The 25,378-nt window shown below is 34.1% G+C and overlaps 1 protein-coding gene across 1 annotated transcript in view; it reads right to left on the reverse strand.

The window, feature by feature from the left end:
* EIF3E (eukaryotic translation initiation factor 3 subunit E) overlaps positions 1-23,799 on the reverse strand; it is a 47,847-nt gene extending 24,048 nt beyond the window's left edge. The window contains exons 1-7 of the mRNA XM_044658257.1: positions 23,710-23,799; positions 15,515-15,629; positions 13,389-13,506; positions 9,905-9,947; positions 8,542-8,646; positions 2,223-2,348; positions 1,385-1,509 (exon numbers count right to left, since the gene is read on the reverse strand). Coding sequence (XP_044514192.1) covers positions 1,385-1,509; positions 2,223-2,348; positions 8,542-8,646; positions 9,905-9,947; positions 13,389-13,506; positions 15,515-15,629; positions 23,710-23,799 — 722 coding nt within the window. The remainder of the gene's footprint in view (positions 1-1,384; positions 1,510-2,222; positions 2,349-8,541; positions 8,647-9,904; positions 9,948-13,388; positions 13,507-15,514; positions 15,630-23,709) is intronic.
* Between the last annotated feature and the right edge of the window lie 1,579 nt (positions 23,800-25,378).

Genomic DNA, 25,378 nt, shown 5'->3' on the forward strand with positions numbered 1-25,378 from the left:
TTTAATGATAAGAGATGTCCAGCATTCAGATTTTAATAAGAACTATACAAATGAAATGTTTATAAAAAAAAGTTGTATGGACTTTATTGACCAATAGTTCAAAAAGAACAAATCTAATCCTCAAATGCTAATGTCAACTTGGATTAAGTAGAAGAATGATATTTAAGTCTTATAAAAGTTTCTGTGTATTTTAATTAGTGGGGGCTATGGTGAGGAAATAGACAAGTATTATATTATTTTAAATTCTTCAAAGTACATTTTGTGTTTTATTTTCAATTTGGAAAGACTGCAAACAGGTCTTCTCACATGATGAACAGTTATCACTTGATGAAAAGACTATATATTCATTACAATATTTATCATAGCACTTTTCAAGGTAAAAAAAACAAAACAACAAAACTGGAAATAAAAAGGATGTCCAAAGATTAGGGAATATCTTATCAAATTGTGGTATATGAAAGAAATGAGATTGTTGTTTGTTGTATTGTATTACACCATAAGAAATGCTTAGCATGATGAATAAAAAGAAATAAGTTATTATGGGCCAGGATGCTGGCAGAACTGGGATAGCCTGAATAAAATGTCACATTCCTTTACAACGACTAAACCTGTTGTAACCCTGCCAAAAAATGTAAAATAGTTCCTGGGTAGTCAGACGTAGGACTCAACTATGGAGCTATGAGCCCTTTGAGCAAAGAATTCATTAAGAGAGCTTTCTGACAGGGATGCTCTAAGACTGCCACAGGCCCTTCCTTGCAGGCTACTTTTATCCCCTTACAGACTGCTTTCACTGAGAGGGTTATGTAATATGCTTAATAGAAACTGCATGTCTTAACTAATGGGCACAACTGTTCCAGATGTAAAACCATGACTGGGACACACAGAAAACTTAAAATGAATTGATATAAAGTGAAATAAACAAAGCCAGGATAACACTATGCCAATGATTACAACAAAGTAGAAAAAACAATAAACAAAATCATCAAAATTAAGTATTTTAAGACTATAAAGAACAAACTTAACTCCTAAGAGGTCTGAGAAAACTTTTCCCAGAGTCCTTTGCTAAGGTTGGGAGCCCAGGGATAGAAAACACATCACATGTAATATCAGATTTTTAATTCAAAAATGTGTCCAACTTTTCACATAATTGAGAAAATAAAATAAGTTCAAAAAATTTTGAAAATGTATACAACTAATTTTTTGTCATTTTTTTCTTTTTGTTCTTTTAAAATATTATCATATGGAATGGTTCTTTGGTAAAGGAAAGAGGGATGAGGAAATGTTAGAAATGGAATAACAAGATATCAACAGTAATCTATTTTTATAAGTAACAAAAATTAAAAAACAAATTAAGGTTAATAAATCTTTAAGTTAAACAACTTACTGTGGCTGGTAAAGAAAGAGATCAATAATGTTGTCTCGACCTTTTGGGTGGTTGAAGAACACAAATAGAGACCAATGAATAAGCCATGTTCTCTGCTGAAGGGACTGTAGTGGAGAACTGACAGACTGAGAGGAATAAGGCAAGGACATGTGTGAAAAAACCCTTCATTTTTAGCAGGAAACAAGGCTAATAGAAAAGACATTGGGCAATTTTATTTAAAAAAACAAAGAGACATGATGGAATTCAATACGATTCCAAGTAATATTCAAATGATCTTAAATTGCTTCAAAATCTGTGATCATCAAAAGAAGTTTTAATTACATTCTTAACCTTGTACTTACTAAAGTAGTAAAAATTTAAAAATATACTATATTTAAGATAAAGATTCAAAGTTAGAACTGTAATAAACATTCCTTAAAATAGTATTTCCTACATAATCACTCAATGAGCATTTACTAGTGAAAGCATTATAAATGTCTCTTAATTCCTAAATACGAAGTATACTAGCAACAGCAGCATTATAAAATTTAATTTCAGTCAAGAATCTAGTTTTTAACTAGATAACATTCAGTACTATATATATATATATTTGGTCTAATAAATGCCATTTCAGCAATTGTCCAGTGGTTTCTTATCGGATTGATGCAAAATATGTAGAACCAACCAAAAGACATTTAAAGAGAAAACATTAAAGTGAAATTCTATCACTATCCTTAAAGACATTTAAGTCTGAATCCTAAAACTTTCTGCACTACAGTAATAAAAAACAAAATCTCTTGACATCTTAGTGGAAAAAGCATTAATACACATGAAGTAGCAGTCCAAAAAGTTAACTCACATTATTATCTATGGTCTCTTTCAATCTTGTAAGGTCTTCCATGGCAGCATCCCAATTTTGCATTAAAATTTCAGATGCTAGTTTTCCCCACAGTGAATTCAAAGCATTTCTATCAGTGGAAGGGACCTGTTTAGGCAATTAAAGACAATTATATATTCACAACTAAGTAGTCTACAAAGTGCCAGATAATGCAATATTTTATATAGCCATATAACCTTATATTCAGAAAAAAAGTTGCTGATTTTAGTAAAACTCATGGATATTTTTAGTCTTTTAATTGATCATACTTCATTCAATCTATTAAAAAATGTTTCACTTAACTTGATTTACTGAAAACATAGACCTTTAATATTTAATCTAGATTAATTTACATAAAAGTATTTCAAAGTACTGACAGAATGTGCATTATCATCTGGTGAAAACAGTGCTGGGCTTGGGAGCCAGGAGGAGGCTTGGATTTAAATTCTGGCTCTGACACATGTTATCTTTGTCAAAATGGGTTAAGTGAAGTTTCATCAGTTTTTTCATAAAAATAGACTTATCAATCTCATAGGGTTGTTATAAAACATTCATTCCAAAACTTAAAATGTTTTTTTCTCCTCCTTTTATGATGTGGTCAGAGTATGTGTTTTGGTGAACTGCTCTTTCTGCCTTTCTTATTCTAAGAGATGACTTTCTAGTTAGGGAATGAGGAAGGAATGTATTTGGGGAAAAAAAGGAGATTAAAAACAAAAGCAGCAATAAAAATTTAAGAAAAACCTTAAAGTACTTAAAATAGACAAAATTGGAGAATTTAATTATAAGTAATAGATAAAGATTGACAAACTGTCGAATGTTTGTTTCCTGAAGTACCTAAAAAATTTTGAAACCAAGTGGATATATGAAGAGGATAAAGGGAAACCAGAGACTAACACACTATATTGTACTATGTGGGAGAACAAGTCCTGTGAATTCACACTAAAATCTAGGAAGAAGGGGCAGCTGGGTAGCTCAGTGGATTGAGAGCCAGGCCTAGAGACAGGAGGTCCTAGGTTCAAATCCAGCCTCAGACACTTCCCAGCTGTATGACCCTGGCCAAGTCACTTGACCCCCATTGCCTACCCTTACCAAACTTCCACCTATAAGTCAATACACAGAAGTTAAGGGCTTAAAAAATTAAAAATAAATAAATAAATGAAATCTAGGAAGAAGCCAGCATCTCCCAAACAACATTTCCAACAAATTAATGAAACAGTGTAAAAGAGGTGACCATGTTGTTCAATACACATTAGAGATATGTTTTAATAGTGTTCTGAAAAATTTCCAAAAGCCAAAGCTATTCTTTCTCCTCTTCTTTGTCACTGGTAATTTGTTTATCTGAAACCAACTCCTGACAAGGATAATCAAAGGAAATGTTGGGCCACTATCTACTTTTTGTTCAGATTTAGAGCCTAAATGAACCTAAGACAACATCATCTTGTCCTTCTTCATACTGCCATAAAAGCATACAGAGAATGCTTGTTTATTACATGTTGAATCCACAAAGGTTCAGCAATAGGTATAACCACCTAGAAATCCAAAAAGTCACAATGTTGAAAACATTTTTACTTATTTTAAGAGCCATTGTAATCCCCCCCCCAAGGGTTCAAATGAAGTTTAACATCTATTCTTGGAAGAATGGCACTTCTATGATTATGCAATAGGGCCTAAGGTAAAGTAATGGGTCACTGAAATCTTGAACAACCAATCAAGATAGATCAAATCCTGATTCCTACTCCCAAGAAATTAAATCTCAAAATGTCATTTCTAGGGAGCAGCTCAGTGGATTGAGAGCCAGAAGGTCGTAGGTTCAAATCTGGCCTCAGACACTTCCCAGCTGTGTGACCCTGGGCAAGTCACTTAATCCCCATTGCCTAGCCCTTATCACTCTTCTGCCTTGGAGCCAATACATAGTATTGACTCCAAGTCGGAAGGTGAGGGCATCAAAAAAAAAAAGGCATTTCTAAACATCATTTGTCCCAAAAATATATTAGACAAAGGTTTTGTTTAACATGCTAAAAATTCCCATATAACTCCTAACTTTTTCTAACTACAGAACTCTAATTGCTAAGATCTTTATTAGCATTACATATAAATAAATCTATTGCTTTTTCTAACTTTCTTCAATAATTCTGTAGTTCACACTGAACACTGTCTTTGACAAAACAAACCCAAATGTCCTAGAATGAATCTCTGAACACTTGTTAAATGTATAGAAATTTAATTAGAGGTTCAAATACTGAAACACAATTTCAAGAAATCCTTGTTTCAAATACTGACAAATAAAATTTAACCATTTTATCTTTAGGACAATCACAAGTCTTCTAAAAGGGACTATTAACTGTATAGCTTACATTAGTATTAACAGAAAGGGATATTTAGCTTACAATCATCACTCAGAATCCCACTAGCAAAAACTTGTAATTATGCATTAAATAGTTGTATTCACCTCAAAATTCCAAAAATGCACCCCAAAATATCCCAATTGTAAAATTATTTTTTATTAAAGAATATTACAAATTTCTAATCTAGCACTATTAGTAGTGAGACCTATTCACTGTTAACCAATGAAGAATCAAACTAATGGTGATGAGGGGAAGATTTTTATCCAAGTTATAAACTGCATTAGTGATTTAATTCAAAGATTTAAAGAGCTTATTAATGCCTCAAGCATTAATGGGAAAACATTCAACCTTTCATTTAAAATATAAATTTCTCATAAAATGATAAATCAATTCAAATCAAGAAGTTTTTTAATTTAATCAACTATAAACTATACTCAACTATAAACAATCATTCACTAATTCTTTTTCAAAGGTTAATTCTAGGGTCATACAGCTTTACTTTATACAACACAATTACACAAGGTCAATTAAGGTGTCAAATTCTAATCTCAGTTCATTGTCACAATGGTTCTTTCATAGCTTATGTTTCCCAATCAATTTAAAAGTATCTTTACCAACGAGAATTTTACACAAACACACACATAGTTATTGCTCTCTACTTCTATATGAATCAAAAGATCAACAATAATATTTTACATTTTCAGGCCTAAAACAAATATTTAAAGCAAACTCACCGTTTTCAGATTCTATTTTCCACTCTTCCCCAAAGGATAAATATCAATTATTTTTCAAACTCTAGCTTTTGATAGCTATTTCTAATACGATGACAAGAAGGAATTAATTATAAGCAAACATCTCTAGGCCTGGCTCTCAATCCACTGAGCTACCCAGCTGCCCCTTCTTCCTAGATTTTAGTGTGAATTCACAGGACTTGTTCTCCCACATAGTACAATGTAGTGTGTTAGTCTCTGGTTTCCCTTTATCCTCTTCATATAGCATGTTCATAATGCTGCTGTAAAAATTTGTTAGTGAATTTTTGTAAGTATTTTTTCTTTTCAATGTTTTAATGTTCTACCCTGGCTCAGCTGCATATCATTATAGTTGGCTCTTCATACCATCCTGCTTTCAGAGATAGATTAGAATAGTTTCAATATCTAGCTTTTCTAACAGTTACCTTGTTTCCTTATGTTAGCAAAGTAGCACATTCACTCACTGACCAACAACAATAAATTTACTGTGCTAAGACTCTAAGACACTAAATCTTCATTCTCAAAATTCACTCAACATTTAACAAATGATATGAATAACAAGCTCTTTTCATGTACTTGTAAGAATATCAGAGTTCTGATTGTACAATCCTGATTCAAGTTATTTACATTTCCAAAGTAAACTACTCATACTATTTGATATTCACTATTCAAAAGAGGGCAGATTTAGTTTTCTTTAAAAGAAGAAAAAGACTATAAATTCAGCATTATAACAGATTGCCTTCAATTTAATTGTAAAAGTTATCCATCAGCGATTGGGACTTAAGGATTCATTTGCAAACAGATTAATCAGAAGACTTATTTCTAGGTTCATAGGAAATACTAAAATTACTTTTTTAAACTGTAAGATTAAATTCTTAGAAGAGCTTACTTTATTTAAAAATAAGATGGCACAGTAAAATTTAAAAGCATAATTTAACAGTTTATTTTGTGTAAATATCCTGACTTGGCTTCAGTGTCAATTTGTTTGCTTACTTTGAAATCATATTAGGATTAGTAGAGATTAATTTCTTGGATAAGAAACAACATTGGAAACTAAAAAAATGCTTTCCTTTGTGGCAGTCTGGGTTAAAACTCTCAGATAACAGGGGCAGCTAGGTAGTACAGAGGATAGAGCAACCAGCCTGGAATCAGAAGGTCCTGTGTTCAAATCTGACCTTAGACATTTCCTAGCTATGTGACCCTAGGCAAGTCACTTAACCACAATTGCCTAGCCCTTGTCCCAATTCCTAGAATTGTTACTAAGACAGAAGGGTTAAAATAAAGAAAGAAAAGAAAAAATCATTAGAAAATTGGGTACACAAGAAAGATGGAGCTGACATACAGTTTTATTGTATAATGAAATCTATTTCATTATTCTTGAATTAACAAGAAAAAAATTCAAAAACATTATAAATAGACCCAAAGGGTCTTCTTTTTAACCAAGAGCAAAAAATTAATCTCACTCAAAAACCAGAAGAAAAAATTCTATTGTATTCTTACTTTATTTTCCTTGCAATAGTGAGCTACCTAAAGGTATAAGTAGGGAGAAGAATAAGTAGATGGAATGAAGCTATGCTTTCACTGGAACAAGAAACTCTTGGTCAAAGAAATTCCCTCTTCCGAGTTGAATGATTACTTTTCTTTTAACTTAGTCTTAGAAATCTGCCTAGAGTACTAAGGGATTAAGTGTCTTACACAGGGTCATGCAGCTGTTATGTATCAAGACACAGCACTTGAACCCAGGTTTTTCTGCTTCCAAAATCAGCTCCCTGTTTCTATGCCATTGTTTCTCATAAAGTTATAAGAAGTATATCTGTAGATCTGAGTACTTATTTATACAAAGCAGCTAGATATTGAAGTGGAGAGAGCACTGGATCTGGAAGTCAAGCAAGACAATCACTAGCTGGTGTTTCTAGAAGTCATGTATCCCAAGTCAGTTTCCTCATCTTTAAAATGGATTCCAAAATAGCACCTATTTCATGGAATTGTTGTGAAGATGAAATGTGATTATATAAAGCACTTTAAAACCTTAAAGCCCTATATAAATACTATCTGTAATTATTATTATATCATAAACCTAAATAAATATATAGAAAGAACAAACTACCCCTTAATGTAATCTTGAGTTTTTTTTTCACTTGGCACTACATATTATTTTCTCTAAATAATAGCATTTAATTACCACTAAGAAAAAATTTAAAAATTATTACAAATTAAGATGACATAACTTATAGATGGAAATGATTTTTATTGAAATCAATCATATTTGCATACCAAAAGATATAAGGACCTTAGAGGTTATCTAACTCAAACCCTTGAATTTTTAGATGGCAGGAAACTTGAGGACCTAAGAGGTATTATTATTGGTCAAGGTCAAAACGGTGCTAAACCCTAAATTCCACTACGTTATACTGTCGTCTCCCCCCACTGGAGTTCATAAAGTTCACACAATGGTAGAGCCAAATCCAATCCAAATCTTCTGACCCCCTCAAACAAAGAGTTTTTATTACACACAAAGTGATGCAAATAGTCCTATATATTGGAAAATATTCATCAGCCTATATCTACTTTCTAATATCTCTGAACAAATGAAATAGGAAGAATAAATTTAAAACAGTAAGGCAGAAAATAAACTGAGGTAAATTTTAGAAATTCCAGAAAAACACTCATGATTATGCTGTTTTGAATACCAGAAAGATATTTTATATTAGCCAACACAAAATTAAATAGGGAATGATAAAACTTGACATGTTGCTAATTTTAAAACATTATGAACTTAGTAATTACCAAGGATAAATAATTAAGCTCACAAAATAAGGAATAAAATTTTAGATAAACCTCTTAGCAATTAAATATGTTAAAAATAAAAAGGCAAAACAATTTTGTTTGCTCTGTGAGTCTTTTTAAGTCTAACTGAATAAACTTTCCCAAATGAAAGAATACATTTAATACCAACCAAAAATAATCTCCTTTAGAGTGTAATACTATAGTATTGTATGGTGTAGGGATTCTTTGTGAAGAAACTCCCTATGTCATTGCATATCTACAATCTACAAAGTTTTCTGGTGACACTGCGACGTTAAATGACTTCTCCAGGATGCCTCCCAGTATATGTCAAAAGCAGGACTTGACAGTTCAAGTCTTTCTAGTGCTCTTGCTACTATGTCACATTAAGTTATTAAAGGTCAATGAAAAAGAAATACTTACCAACACTCTAAAAAAGTAGAGATACTCTGCTGCTGCTGTATAGTTGCCACATTCAAACTGGAATTTTGCATATCGATAGACTGTATCTAAATATTCTTGCCTAAACTGAAAATAAAAATTAAAGTTTAAACTTTTTCATTTTGATTTAATGTCATCTACTTACTTAAATTCTCTACGAAGTGAAAACTAGATTCTTTCGCAACACTCTCACTCTCTCTCTCTCTCTCTCTCTCTCTCTCTCTCTCTCTCTCTCTCTCTCACACACACACACACACACACACACACACACACATATTGTGGTCATGTTAAATGTTAAAAACTGGATCCAATGGAATATTAGTGTAGATTCCTGAATCGCTATTTTTAGGTAAACCTAAAGCTAAAGATATGAATTCTATTTTCAAGATAGCAGATAGTAAATAGATACTAAATAAGTACTATATGAAAGCACTTATCTTTAAGTGTTAAAGAAGTTATTGTCAAAGAAACATAACATATACCTACATCATACACAGCCTATCACACTATTTGCCAATTAAAAACATAAGTGTGAGAATAAAAAGGTTGCTTAATATTTATTAAGTACAGAAACCTAGAAGTGGAAAGCACCTTAGAGGCCATCTAGTCTGCCTTACAAAGGGGATGAATCTTCTCTATATCTCAGTGGCCATGCAACTCACAATTGAAGGTTCTAGTATCAATGGTCTCTAAAGTCTAAAGGTAAACCATTCCAGGGCTAGAATATTTTATAAGCTGAATAGGCTCTCTTAGAAAGCTTTTAAACAGAAGCAGGGTAACAGAAAAGAATTCTTAGGTCAATCAATACAGATGAACTAAATGGTACCTGAGGTACTTTCCAACTCATAATCTATAACTGTTGGGAAGTTCTTGCATACAATGAGCCTAAATCTGTTTTTCTATCTTCCATTTATTAGTTCAATTTCTCTGGGGTCAAAAAGAACAGTTGTTTTATGTGACAAGCTCTCCATATAGTTGAAGACAGCAATAATGCCCTTTCACTCCCTCCCAATTTCTTCTGTTCTTCATGCTAAATAATAACCAGTTCTTTCAACTATTCTTATAACTTTGAGTCCCTAGAGTGAGCAGAACTGACATAAAAAGTATAGCAGAAATGTTAAACCATCCTGGCTATGCATGTTTTACTTCTATTAAGAATGAAATGAGTTGCTTTTTTGTGATCTGAAAACAAATTTCTTTTGACTGAATAACCTGAGAACTCCAAGACAGTTTTAAATTTATCTCAACTTTAGATTATTAATCAATTATGTGAAATGTCATATTTATAATAAAATATAAGTTAAAAGTTAAATTTTAAAAGATCTTAGAAAACCAAAACACTTACATCATGTTTGTCAGCCAGGTAGTCAAACAGCATCCGGCCATCCCTTAGTAAATGTTTAAAAAGTATATTTAGTTTTTAGAATAATTCAAAATAAACATCTTTTAAAGGAAATTACAACAAAAAAATTAAAAATACTTAAAATTGCAAGGGGAAAAAGATTTCAACATAAACAAACTTTTTTTTCTAAAACAATGCTAGTGAATTGTGTTTTAATTGTCAAGTGGATATTAAAATAATTGCAATTACCCTGATCTGATTAACAGAAATAAATTTTCTTTCCATGATCAGATTATATACTTCTGTTGAAGTATTTATTAAACATTTTATTTATGCCAAGCACTCTGCTAAATGCTGGGTCTACAAAAAAAAGAAAAGCAACAGTCTCTGCCCTCAAAAAGCTCATATTCTAGTAAGAATACAAATAATTAAAATCGAAATACTGTAAACAGAATTGCAAATTTAGACTCATAAATGTTCAGTATCAAATAAAATTTAAGTGCAATTAAAATGGTCTTAAATAGTTAGGGTTGATCCTGTGTGTTCTGAAGTGGACCTAAGCTCTGGGAGACTCCATCTCCCAGGATTCTCTACTGCAACTTCCTCTGACACATCCCACTTCCTTTGTGGGAGGTATAAGAGGAAGAATAAAAGAGAGAAGCCCAGGTTTTGGCACCTTTTCCCCCTAACCTAGGTGGAAAGCTTAACTCCCTGCATAGCTACCAGACTTAATTTTCCCTGGCTTTCCTAAATTTTCCCTTCCTAACCCTAAATAAACCTACCTAACTTTCCCTAGAGTCTAGCCTTATTTAACCTGCTCCCTAACCTACCTACAAAAAACCCTGGTCAATTTCCCTACCTTGGGTGGGGACTCCTGGCTACCTTCCTTCCCTTACCTTTTCCCTCCTTTTTCTATATATCAATCCTAAAACAACATTCTGTTAAAATCAGGCACTCATTGAAAAGAGCACCAAAGGAACTTTAAATATTTAAAAATGAGGATTTTAAGAGATATCACACCAAACTAAATACCATTCATAAATTATTCAGAATGAAAAACTCTTAAAGACATTTTTTCTCTCCAGTAATGTTTTCTTTTTTCCCCAATTACATATAAAAACAATTTGGGGCATTCGTTTTCTAATTTTTTGAGTCCCATATCTTCTCTCCCTCTCTTCCTTGTTCCCATTCTGAGAGGGTAAGCAATTTGACATTAGTTATATGTGTGCCATAACACAAAACATATTTCCATATTCATCATGTTGAAGACATTAAAAAATTTTAGAAAATAAAGTGACAAGTGGTATATTTTGAATTTCATTTAGAATCCATCAGTTCTTTCTCTGGAAGTGGACATTTTTCATGAGTTTTTTGGAATTGTCTTGATTTAAAGAATTCCTGAGAATAGCTTCATTCAGTTATTCATTTTATAGTATTGTTGTTGCTACGTAAAACATTCTCCTGGTTCTTTTAATTTCATTCTGTACCAGTTCATATGTAAGTCTTTCTAGGTTTTTCTGAAATTTCTTATGTAGCACAATAGTATTTCATTATAATCATATACCACAACTTTTTTAGCCATTCCCCAACTGATGGATTATCTCAATTTCTAATTTTTTGCTACCACAAAGAGATGTTATAAATATTTTTGTATAAATAAGTATCCCCATCCCTGCCTTTTAAAAAAATCTCTTTGGGATATAGATCTAGTAGTGGTATTGCTGGATCAAAGGATATCCACAAATTTATAGCCCTTTGCACATATAATTTGCACTCCAGAAGGATACCTTCTTTCAAAGATAAGTGGATTTAAAATGCAGGATATTTTTCCACATGACTAATGTGAGAATTAATTTTCTTAAGATTATGTAGATTTCTTGTAAGGATGTTATTTTTATATTGTCCAATTGGGGGAAATTGAAAGGGAAAGAAAACCGTCTGTAAAAATATATAAATTTTTAAAAAACCTTTGCTGGTTATCTTTCACCATAGTTCTATTTCAATGCTGCATCATGATACATCATTAATTCTAGGCTCTTAGAGGCTACTAGAAGCTCTATGGGTCCTATGCAAAATTAAATAGCCTTGGGACCAGCCTAAGTCTAAAGAGGTCTATCAAAAGAGGCTTGGTCACCAGGTGCCTTCTTGAGCCACAATTCAATAAATCATCTAAAGTGTTGAGTGGTCTACAATTTTGCATTTAGTAGAGGAATCACACAGAACTCCAAAACCACAGATGTTTAAGGATTTTTATTTATCATCCAATATTTCAAGCTATTAATACTTTAACTGTACCAACTTGTTAATGAAAATATCTATCTTATCTAAAATACATTAAAAATAAACTAGACTAGTAATTTCACAGAAACTCCTTTTAAAATGGTAATTCAACACCTACTCTGAAACAAAACATACTGAGAGTTGCTTGTGAATAGTGAGAGATTAAGGCACTTTCCAGGCTCCATTCCTAAATTACTACTTAATCTATCATGCCACAAAACCCTCCTCCTCATCCTAAAAGTATAATCATTGGTTCCTTCTTCTGATCAGCTGCTTCCTCCCAGGTGCTGTATTTTAAGGAAAAAATCTAGGCCAGCTACATCTTCTTTCCTTTTCAGGCTCTATTCATGATTATCCATATCCTGGAAGTTCCCAACTATAACCCAAGACCAGACACATCAAGAAGGTATGAGGAAATGAAATAAATAACAAGAAAGAAGAATTCAAGTCTTCTTACAAATGTTCATGAGATTATAGGGGCATAACTATAGAAAGAAACCCTAGTTCAATTAGACCAAATGCCTTAATTTTACAGGAGACTGCGATCTATATAAATTAAGTTGCATGCTCAAGATCAAAAAAAGCCGTAAACTGAGATTTGAAATCAAGTCCTTCCTATGACCCCAAAGCCAATATTCTTTCCACTAGGTCATACTGACTCAAGTATACATTCTCAGAGACATTTTTAACTAGATGAACAAATCTTTGTGAAAAGAAAAAAAAATTCATTAAACAATAAAGCAAATATACAAATGCTATAAAATTAAAACAAAATTAAAATCTGAGTATGAGAACACTGTTGTAGAAAGCTTTTTTTACATAAACAATACTCCTTTCGTCATTCCCTTGAGAAAAAGAAATAAAAATTAAAATGAGCATTTAAAGACAAAAATTGCCAGAGCCTATAAAAAAGCAACTATAATGCAAATAAAGGGAAAAAGTTCAAATCATATATTCATTTTAAGGAGATGGAATGATATTCAAATTAATAAAACTGTAAAGATTTCACTGACTCAGAGCTAGAACCTCTTGGAATACTGGATTTGAACTTTTGGGATTTGATTATCTTGTCTAAATTCTTAATTTTATTTAGAGATGAGAAAGCAGGATCTAGGGAGATAACTGCTTCAGCAAAAATAGAAGTCAAATCTTTTAACTTCTTGCCACTATTTTTTCAGCCAACACTAAGGTTCAAAGAAGTAGTTACCTGGTAGATTGCATTTGCCTTGTTGTTTCTGTATCTTCAAACATCTTGACAACTGGTTCCATTTCTACCTGTAGTTGTTTCAGTTGCGCAACAACAGTCTGTCTTTTTTCACGTAAAGCTACATAAAAAATGTCAAGTATTACCATAATGCTGATAAAAAGTAAATCAGATTATAATGTCCAACTTGATGGATAGACTAGATCCACAGTCCTTCCAATTTATTCATCTATCAATTAATTAATTCTCCTGGAGAGGAAGTATAAGGGACTATAATTCCCATTTTACTGATGAAAGAACTCAGGTTGAGAGAAAAACCAACTTTCTATGGCCAGATGGGTAATAAGAGACATATAAGGTATAATAAATATAACACAAATAAAGAAACACAAATCCAGGGGTCATGTGAAAGGGTACCGATTCTGTTATTTCTGGAGATGCCAGCACCAATAATCTATACCTGTAGTTCCTACTTTTGAGGGACTGAGACATTTTAAGAGGTTTTTCAATATGCAAATCCTTAAATAAGTTAACTTGGAGAATCAATGTCTACAGATATCTATATACCTATCTGTATATACTATTGTGATTAATCCAAATAAAAGCACTAGTGAATTAATAACAACTTGTGATTATATTTTTTCAACTAATAGATAACATGATGCTAGAGGCCCACAAAATTTTATATAAAAAAAATTTATATTCGATGTTTCAAAACAACTGATTGAATACATCTTGACTTGTTTCAAATCAATATGGTTACACATAATCACAGTGGCTAAATATCCCCAAAGGAGACATAAAATCTAATGCTCAACCTTCATGCAAGGCCTAGAGAGATTGAACACTAGACATATTGTACACTGAACATCTTGCTATATACTTGGTGAATGTTACTCAATTTTGCTGAATTACTTTTATTTCTTGTCTTCAAGATGATATCTCAAAAACAACAAAAAAAGCAAAACACCAAATTTCAGTAGCCTCATTTTTTTTTGAACCCTTACTTTCCATCTTAGAATCAATACTATGTATTAGTTCCAAGGCACAAGAGTGGCAAGGGCTAGGCAATGGGAGTTAAGTGACTTGCCCAGGGCCACACAGCTGGCATGTGTCTGAGGCCAGATTTGAACCTACGACCTCCCGTCTCTAGGTCTGACTCTCAATCCACTGAGCTACCCAGGCTGCCCCCATAGTAGCCTCATTCTTGGAAAGTATGTATAGTTAATTTCTATGCAGGTTGTTGTGTTCTGTTACTAAAACAGACCACTGAACTCAATGTTGGCAGTACTCTCTGTATAAAGCTATTATTAAATATGAAAACATTTACTGAAGGAATTTGATATTAGTGTAAGAGCAAATATAATGTAGGTTGAAAAATTTAAATCTATTAAATCATATACCAAATATGAGGCTATTTCTATTCTGTTTCTTCCATAAATATCAACTGGAACAAATCAGGTTGCCAGCATGTTGCTATTGCTCTATTGTTTTTCAGTACTATCTGATTCTTTGTGACCTATTTGAGGTTTTCTTGGCAAAGATATTTGAGTGATTTGCAATTTCCTTCTCATTTTACAAATGAGTTGAACAGGGTTAAGTGACTTGTACAGAGTCATGCAGCTTTTGTCCTGAGGCTGAATTTGAACCTGGGTCTTCCAGACTCCATGCCTAGCACTCTGTGCCACTTAGCTATCCCATATACCCAGGGTATATAGCAGGGGTCAGCAACATATGGTTCTTTCTGCAGGAGCCATAATGTCAATTTTTTTTTCAGGCACTGTTACAGAAGCATGCACTGTGAGCACTATACAGCTCTCATGAAATTACATTTTAAAAAATGTAGCATTTATGGCTCTCACGGCCAAATAGGTTGCCGACCCCTGGTATATAGGTACATAAATACAGTAGTAAATAATATACGATATACAAATAATAAAATAATAAATACAAACAAAAGGGACTATCAAGAACATAAAGCATTCAATGATTTTTTAAATAATACTTCTGTGTCTTCAAAAGGGATTTCTTTATAATTGTTAGTCTAATAATTAAGCCTATTAGCAAAGAAGCTATTCTTATATCTGAAAAATTTTGGAACACACGCCCAGTGAACCAAACTTACTTACCATGTGGAACATCATCAGAATAAAGGTTTTTATATACATCCATTGCAAAGTCAACCATCTTTGTGTCACTAAGAAGGTCCAATTTTCCTTGAAGCAATTCCTTTTCATTATATATCTGCAATAAAGAGTTAAATATTTTAGAGAAGTTTTTTTTTTTAAATTGATTCATTGAAAACAATATTAAAGCCTTCAGGATTCAGAATATTTGCAATGTCTAATCTGACCTTGGGTGCAGATGTTCAATGATGGAACACCTCCCTCTTCTCAACAAAAGTGGTGGCACAAAAATCTGCATATACTGTCAGATGAGGTTCTTGTGCACTCCTCCAGGAATTTCCTCTAACTTGAATGTTTTTTCCTAAAATGTGGCACTAAGAAGTGAGCTACTCCAGAAATGAGCTATCCAAAACAAAATAAGACTATTGCTTCTTTTGTTATGTTCACTACAACTTTTACTAGAGCCTAATATCACTTTATCTTTTCAAGTCACCATATAAAACTGATGGCTCAGCCACATGAAAAGAATGCTCCAAACAAACGTTGGAGGGGGTATGGGAAAAATGGCACATTGATGCACCAGTGATTTGGTATTACAGAGTTAGATTTTATATTCGTAGGCTCAAAGATCCCTGCAGGTGGCAAGACTGCAGTTCTCTGAACCACATTTTGAGAACTGCTGCCTTAGGTCCTCACCTCTGCTTTTGAGAATCTTTAGATCCCTTTAAGAATCACTTCAAGTGCTGCCTCAAAGAAAATCTTTTCTGATCTCCTTTCCTCTCCCTCAATTACATTCTTTATTAATTTATGTTTGTTTTTTAAATTAAAAGATACTTGCTTCTTGGAAGGAAAATTATGACAAATCTGTGTAGTCTACTCAAAAGCTGAGAAATCACCTTGCCAACAAAAGTCCATATAGTCATAACCATTATGGTTCTTCAGTATGGTTGTGAGAGTTAGTCTACAAGGTGAGTAGCTCAGAATCAACACTTGAAATGTAGTGCTGGAGAAGAGTTTTGAGAGGCTGTTGGCCAGCAAACTAATTCAAACTATTCACTGAAAGATTAAATATGAAGCTGAGGCTTAACTACTTGGCAACATAAAGAGAAGACAAGACTCACTGGAAAAGACCTTGACATTGGGAAAGAGTGATGGTAAAAGGAAAAAGTGAAAAGCAGAGGATGATATGGAAAGCGTTACGAAGTAATGAATCTGTGCTTTGACAGATTTTGAAAGATAGTGGAATAAAGAAGTGCTATAGTTCCTGGAGTCACAAAGTCAGATACAACTGAACAACAACTCTCTTTGATCCACAAATACCACTAAAAGTCAGGCAAATCTCATAAACCCTAAAATATTTGCAGCAAAACTTTTAATAGTAGCAAAGAGGGGGCTCAGTGGATTGAGAGCCAGGCCTAGAGACAGGAGGTCCTAGGTTCAAATCTGCCCTTAGACATTTCTAGCTGTGTGGCCCTGGGCAAGTCACTTGACCCCCACTGCCTACCCCTTACTACTCTTCTGCCTTGGAACCAACACACAGTACTGATTCTAATACAGAAGGTAAAGATTTAAAAAAAAAAATAGTAGCAAAGAATGGGAAGCAAAGTAAATTCCCATCAATTATTATCAATGGTTAAAAAATGTAATGGTACATGAATTTAAGGATAGGAAGTATTCATATTAGTACTTACTATATGGTATGCACAAGAGATAAAAAGATCAAAAGGGGAATGCCTTTGTTCTCAAGGAGCTTAAGAACTAGAGAGAAAAAAACAAATATGTACTATAAATACAAAATATATAGAATATTGGGGGAGGAGGAGGAAGAAGTGGAGAAGAAATCAGGAAAGACTTTTAAGAGACAGAATTTGAAATGGCTTCTTTTTTTCCCACATTTAAAATGTCTCTTAAAGGGGTCTTTGGATTCCAAAAAGCAGAAATGAGGATCTAAGATAGCAGTTCTTAAATACGGTTCAAAAAAAATCTGTGGGTTCTTGAGCCTCTATCAGAAGGCTTATTTGATGATTATACTCCATCCACCCTTTTAATAATTCTATTATTAGGCCAGAAGTTTTATCTTCTGCAATCAAGTAATAGCACAGACTAAAATATAGTAGATATGAGAATCTAGTTTTCTATTTTGTCAAGACAGTAGAGATTTGCAAAAATATGTATAACAATGCTGCTCTTTTCACCATATAGACATTAATTAAATTTTGTTTAGAATTTTTTCACAAAAATTCACAGAATTTATATTTATAAAAAATAGATTATAGTATTTTTAAATGAATCAATAAATTTAGAAAATTTTATTAGGTGAAATTTCTAATATAGCAAATAGCAATAGTTATAACTCATATTGAAAACAAAACTATTCTGTGCCTTTAATAATTTTTAAATATGTAAAGAGGATCTGAAACCAAAAAGTTTGAGAACAGGTGATCTAGAGATTTCAAAAGGTAAAGGTGAGGATGGAGGGCATTGTGAGCATGGAAATGCCTATACAAAAGCAATAAGTCTAGGGATGTAATGTAAAGTAAAAACAATAAGCTCGCTAATTAGGTTGGAATATAGACTGTGTGATGGGGAACAATAAGAAAATTAGTAAAGAATGAAACTAAGTTTAAGTGGCTTACTAAAAGATTTTCCTGCTTCTGCTCTGTCCTTTCTCTATCCATGCTTAACATAGCTTCCAAATAATAAGCACAGACATGAATCTTCAGTTACTCCCTGCTGCTTCATCCAAGATTAAATACAAAAGACACAACTTAGCATTTAAAACCCTGGATGAAGACAACAGTTTATTCCTCTAAACATAAATCTTCTCTTGGTTCTGATCACTTTCCTTTCCATTAGTTTCTTAAAAGACTTCCCAAGTTTCTCTGAAACCATCTGTTCAATCATTTCATTCATTCTTTCTTTTTTTCTTTTAAAATAAAACCCTTACCTTCCATCTTGGAGTCAATACTGTGTATTGGCTCCAAGGCAGAAGAGTGTTAAGGGCTAGGCAATGGGGGTTAAGTGACTTGCCCAGGGTCACACAGCTAGGAAGTGTCTGAAGTCATATTTGAACCTAGGACCTCCTGTCTCTAGGCCTGGCTCTCAGTCCACTGAGCTACCCAGCTGGCCCACCAATCATTTCTTATATCATAATAATATTCTTTTCCCTCTAAACCAAACCCCAATTAAAAAAAAAGAAAAACGAAACCTCTGAAAAAAATTGCACAAACAGAATAAATCTTACCAAAAATATGTCTTATCCAACAACTGTCAGGGAGTAGCACATTTCTGGAACAGTGACCAGAGTTCTTAAATCTAAGTTATTTTCTTTATATTATTATCTTATAATCTTTTTTCTTGGCTCTGCTCAATCTCCTTTACATCAGTTCTTATAAATCTTCCCAAGTTTCTCTGAAATATCCCCTTCAATCATTTCTTAAGCACAATTAATATTCCAATACATACAAATACTCAATTTTTCAGTCACATAATATTGAGGTTTCCATGTTCCTATCGTTTCTAATTCTCTGTTCTAAATATTTTTGTATATGTGTCCTTTTCTTTTTTTCAGTCTCTCTAGAGTATAAGCCACCTAGTGTTATTGTTGGGTCAAAGGTATGAATGATCCCAAAACTGCTTTCCAGAATAGCTGGACCAAAGCAAAGCTCCACTAATGGGGAAATGATGTGCTCTTTTTTCCAAGGTCTAATAAGAACTGTCATTCCTGCTCTCCCTCATCTTTACTAATTTTATAGGTATGAAGTAGAACTTCAGAATTGTTTTAAATTGCATTTCTCATATTATTAGTGTTTTAGAGTATTTTCTAATATGGTTATTGATAGCTCTGATGCATTTCAACTCTCCAAATCCTTAGCTTCCTTCAAGGTTCCTGTTTTATGTACTCTCCTTTTTCTTTCAATAAGTTTCATTTACTTATTTCTGAGTATCCTGTATATATTACAGTAAGCTCTTTGTTTGAAGGAAGTGTTTTTATCATCAATATGTATTGATTATTTGTAAACATAATTTAGGATCTCTATCTAATAAGCACTTGGATACCAGGACTGTATATAATTTGAAATCAAAGAACTTCAGAGGTAATATAATCAAATCAGTACTTTTACAATAATCATTTCCATGGTAACCCTGACAATTATTCATGCTATCTCCACTTGAAAACCGGGAGAGATCCACTAAATCTATTTTCCTTAAATCAAAATTAAATTAACCTTTCTGTAGCTTCAACCCAACTCTAGAAAAACCAATGAAGTAATTCATCAAATTGGAGGTTGGATTAAATGACCTTGAAAAAGTCTCTTTGAAAACTCCTTCTCCAGCAGATTTGTCTCCTTCCCCTCTTTCCGCCTGACATCTTCACATCTCTTGGACACTGTCAGTCATTCACAAAGCAGTGAATTCTGGTCTGTACTATAATAATAGCAACTGGGCCTCAAGTCTCTCCCCATGACAATCCATTCTTCTCTCAGTTGCCAAACTGATTTTTCTAAAATGAGGTGACTATCTTACATCCCACTCCCCATTCAATATTCCAAAGACTCCCTACTAACCTCTAGGATCAAACACAAAATCCTTTTGGTATTTAAAGTCCTCCATAAACTGGGCCATTCTTATATAATTTTTTTACATTTTACTCCTGTCTATGTATTCTGATTCTAAAATGCTACACTGGCCTTCTTGGTGTTTCTTCCACAGGCAACTTCAAACCTTTTGAGTCTGTCCAAGTGTGGAATGGTCTCCTTTCCTCATTTCCACCTATCGGATTCCCAAATATCTGCTCAATTCCACCTTCTGCAGGAAGCATCCCAAACTGTCTCATTCGAGCTCCTTTTCTCTGTACACATTTTGTATATATCTTGCATGTATATAGTTGTTTTGTATATTGTCTCCAACTTTAGAAAGTCAATACCTTGCACCCAGGGACCACATTTTTAGAAAAGATTCTTTTTATCTTGTGTTTAGCATAGTACATGGCATATATAAGTGTCTAATAAATGCTTATTAACTGTCTTAAAGGAAGACAGGGAAAGAATATATTCTAGACATGTAAGACTGCCAGTGCAAAGGCAATGACAGGAAATGGGATGTCATATATGAAGTATATAGCCACTTTAGTTTATTCTAGAGAAATACATTTAAAATTCTTTATAACCCGAGTTCTTTCTATATTTCTATTTTTCTTCCAAACTCAGCTTTGCACATTGGTCTCATTTACTACTCCTTAACACTAATGGCTATTCCATTTCTGTAAACCTTACCTTGATACATTGTTGCCAACTTGAAAACTTTAATTCTTTATTAGCCTTAGCAATGTGTCGAACAGATCACTACCCCATCATGTGTTAGCTGTGTAGGCAAGTCATTTAAACTCTCTACAAATAAAACTTCCATTACCTTCCCAAGTAAGATGTGTGTAAAGGTGCTTAGATAATAATTCCATGAAACCGTCCACTTTGCTTTCCCCAAAATTTTCTTAGTCTATTTTCTCAGGATATTTCTTTGCCCTTGTTATATGTTATCTTGCATCAAACTTATTTTTGCACACATTAGAAAAGGGATTTGTAATCTTTTTTTGGATCATGGGCCTATTAGGGAAATCTCTCAACTACCACTTGAGATAAGCACTGTAGGTGGGGGTTTGATGACTGACTCAAAGGCATGCTAAGGAAACTAATGATGGCAGTTTCAACTTCCTAGGGCACAGAGTTAGTTTTTATAACTTTTGAGGCCCCTTTAAAGTACCCAGTCAATAGATATAGATAGGAAGTCCTAGGTTAAAATGTGTTTTCAGACACTTCCTAGCTGTGTGACCCTGGGCAAGTCATTTGACCTCATTGTGCTCTTCTGCCTTAGAACAAATACATAGATTCTAAGAAGGAAGATTAAGATTTAAATTTTTTAAAGGGGGGCAAAGGAGTAGGAGACAAATATTTTTCACAATTGTGAAAGAAGTCCTTTTAGACAAAAGATCAAGTGTCTCGTCAGAGGGCAACAAATAGTTGTTATGTACTGGATGAGATTATCAGCTATAATTTATAATATTTAGTTTTTTCTTACTTTTCATTATTAGGCCACCAGATGGTTGAAGCATTTTGAAATTAGTCCATCAAGATGTATGAAATGATTGTGGTTCCTAGTTTTCCCTTAGATTCACTTGACAGTCTGGTGAAATCTATGGACTCCTCTTCCTACTCCTAAGTCCTATGATTAAATTCTTAAATTCCTTGAACTCAATGTTCAAAGTGATACTCCTAGACTATATAATAACCTCTTTTCAACGAACTCCATGGCTTTCTATTACCTCCAGGGCTAAATACAAAATCCCATTTGGCATTTAATTTTTCATATATCCTCCTCTCCAAAACTTGCCAGTCTTCTTATACCTTACAACCCCTTCCCCTCATATATTCTTATCTAGTAACACTGCGCTCCTTTACTGTTCCTCAAAGATACTTCATCTCACAAGTCCACATATTTTCACTGTCTGTCTCTCATGCTTGAGATCATCTCCCTCCCTTCTCATCTCTGCTTCATCCTTCAAATGCCATTTAAAATTCTGCCTCCTAAAGAAAGCTTTTCTCAGTCTTCTTTAATTCTAGTATATTCTCTGTTTATTTCCAATTTATCCTGTGTCTGAAGTTGTTTGTACATAGTTGTTTGCATGTTATCTCCTCCATTAAACTGTGAGCTTCCCTAAAAACAGAGGCTGTCTTTTACCTTTCTTTGTATCTCTAGTACTTGAGTGTCTACTCTAGCACATAGCAGGCCTTAATGAACTCATCTACTGCAAATCCTTGACAGCCACCAGAGGCATATTAGAAATGATTTGTCCATAGTCACAAGGTTAATAAATGTCAAGAGGTGGGATTTGAACCTAGGCCTTCAGTAGTCCTAGCTAGCCCAGCTAGCACAAGAATTATCATCAGAGAAGGTAAAGACATCCACATATCTACCAAGTATGAGAAAGGATACGACTATCTTCTGGCTCCAAATCCAGAGAACATAAAGAAAATAAAATTAAAGCTCAATATTGTAGAGCCAAGAGCCTAAGGAGAAAAGATGTCAGTTAGAACTTCCTTGGACAATTTTCTGTCTTCTGCCTTTATCTAGAGCAAGTTCATAAACTTGTAAAGCACATTAACAAACAAACTCCAAACATCACTGAAACATTGCTTTTGGCTTTTAAACGACTTAGAAATAAAAAACTCTTAAAAATCAAAACTGGTTCTGTAAAATTAGTTTTTTCATTACCAAAAAAAGACAACTTCCAAAAAACAGAAAAAAATTTTTCGTGAATTCTACAGTTAAAATTAATTTACTCCCCGAATTAAGCAGAAAATGCCATGACAAATAGCCTGTAACTAAACAACAAAATGCTAATTTTAAAAGTATTCTTTATGTTAAGCACTTGAAAGAGCAAATTCATAAGAACCCAGTACTGTCTCTAGTTTTTTTTTTAAAGGGAAGTCGTAAAACTGCCTTAGTTCGTCCAAGAAGGACTGTTAATCCACTTAACAAAAATAACAAGTACACACATTTCATGAGATTAATAAACAATGCTCTATTTTACTTTTTACCTTTTTTTTACATGGTAAAGAAAATGAAAATTTCTAAGCAACATAAGAGGCTGACGCGGGGGAGGGAGTGGTTAGGAACAGATAGGTAAAAAAAGAGAAAAAGTGATGTGAATACAAGAACTAATTGGAAATTAATCCCCAAATCTGAGAAGATGCCATAAAAATTCTAAGGTATATAATCAACAATAAAAAACAGACACCGAAATTCTGATCTGGGTGCAAGGACATTAGAACCACAAAGAAAGCTAGGAACCCTGGATGGAAGTTCCCCTTTACTCAATTTGCTCCCTCCTGTCCTAGTCTAAAACTCTTATGCGATGAACCTTAAAAAAAGAGAGGCCTTGGAGTTCGACAGAAGACCACTTGCCCACAAAAGCGCCTGAAAAAGAACGCCAAGGACTTCCTCATGGACTCCACGCCGTATCTGCCGGCGCGTCCCCGGGGTGAGAAGCCCAGCCGGACCAGCGGAAGAAAGAAAACCCGCAGGTCCTAAGGCCGCGTCACACGTGTAGAAGGCCTGGAGCCTCCAACCGCAGCTGGGCAAACTAAGCAAAGACCGACTTGGCTCCCAGGGCTTCCTTACAACTCCCAGAACGCCCTCACCTCTTTGACTGAGAGAAACTCAAGCAGTGGGAAGACTAGGTGACGGTCTAAGAAGTGAGCGATGCGAGTAGTCAAGTCGTACTCCGCCATCTTGCACGGGAAAAGGAGTCACGCCCAGCCTAGCTTTATTGATACCGCAGTAAAAAGAACAAACAGACAAATTCTCAACCACGCTTGCGCCGCTCTGGTAACCTGGGAGGGGCGAGCAGAGATGAGTGAAGTGCACTCGAGGGGTGGAGCCTGCGAGAAAGGCCTGGATGGTTCGTTGCTTGCTGCGCAGGCACCTAGCTGGGCCCGCTTCTTCCTATTCTCTGGGACCAAGGGAAATAGTGATGCTGATTTTGAGACCTGCTTCCCTAGTGGTCTGGTAGATTTCTATTTTATTCTTTTTTTTCTTCTTCTTCATCTTTTGACCTTCTCCCCCTAGCTTTGCCCGGGGCCTGAGTGGCTTCTGCTGACGTCGCCGCTCCTCCGAAGGCGCTTCATGTGGACCCCCGCAGTCAGTGGTGGAAAGGGTCTATGTCTGTGTACTACACACTGACAACTGGGCCCCTTTTCTGGACTTGAGCAATCATTATTGCTGGAAAGAACGTGGGTTTCCCGCAAGAACGATTGGGCACGCGTTCTGTGGGTGGGGATTGATTCCTAGTGCATTTTACTTAGTAGTTCTGGGATAATAAGGTCCAGTAGAATGTAAGTTTCTTGTGGGCAGGAACTCTTTTCTTTGCATTTCCAGCCCTGAACACGGTCTATGGGCATGAAGTAAGTTATTACTAAATGTTTTTTAAATTAAATTGAACTACATTTTTGACACTGCATTTTTAGACACTGCATTTTTAGAATGCACTGCATTTGACACTGCATTTTTAGAATGCTTTAAGGTGCTTTGCATACGTTCTTGTTTGAGCCTTACAACAGCCCTCCCTGAGGTAGATTGTTTTCCTTCCTGTTTTAGAGATGTGGAAACTGGAGTTATAGAAGATTAAGTCACTTGCCTGTGATTGTAGGATAAAACTTGTGTGCCCCATAAGATGGTTATATGGCACTCTATAATGAGAAAACTTGAATTTATGAGCATTTATTAAGTACCTTATGTTGTCCTGTAGGGATACAGAGGAAAAAAGAGTATTGTTCTTGCTCTCAAAGAGCCAACATTCTTTTGCAAGGATTCTTAATCCACAAGTCAGTAGACAATTTTCAGGGGATAGATGAACTTCGATGGGAAAGGAAATTACATTATTTTCACTAAAATTAGGATTTCCTTCAGTTATTTAAAAACATTCCAAGAGAGCCATAAGTTTCACCAGTTTACCAAAGCCCTCCATTGAACAACAACAACAAAATGTTTTAAGAATCCCAGTTCTGATCACATGTACAAAAATAAGTGCCACAAGATAGTATGTAATAAGGGCAAAGGAGACATACTGAGGAAATAATAAATAAAATTTGAGAGGGAAACACATCACCTTTAAAAGAAGGAAAGGTTTCATGGAGCATCTGGAATCTAAGTTAAACATTTTGCACAAGTCTTCTTTGAATAGGTAGTACAAGTATTCTAATAGTAGTAGTTGACATGTACCAGGCATTGTGCAACTATTTATCTGATCCTCCTGGCAATCCTTCTAGGTAGTTGCTATCATCCCTATTTTACAGATCAGGAAAATAAAGC

This window comes from Gracilinanus agilis, chromosome 1 (assembly GCF_016433145.1).
Source record: "Gracilinanus agilis isolate LMUSP501 chromosome 1, AgileGrace, whole genome shotgun sequence".
Lineage (NCBI taxonomy): Eukaryota > Metazoa > Chordata > Mammalia > Didelphimorphia > Didelphidae > Gracilinanus > Gracilinanus agilis.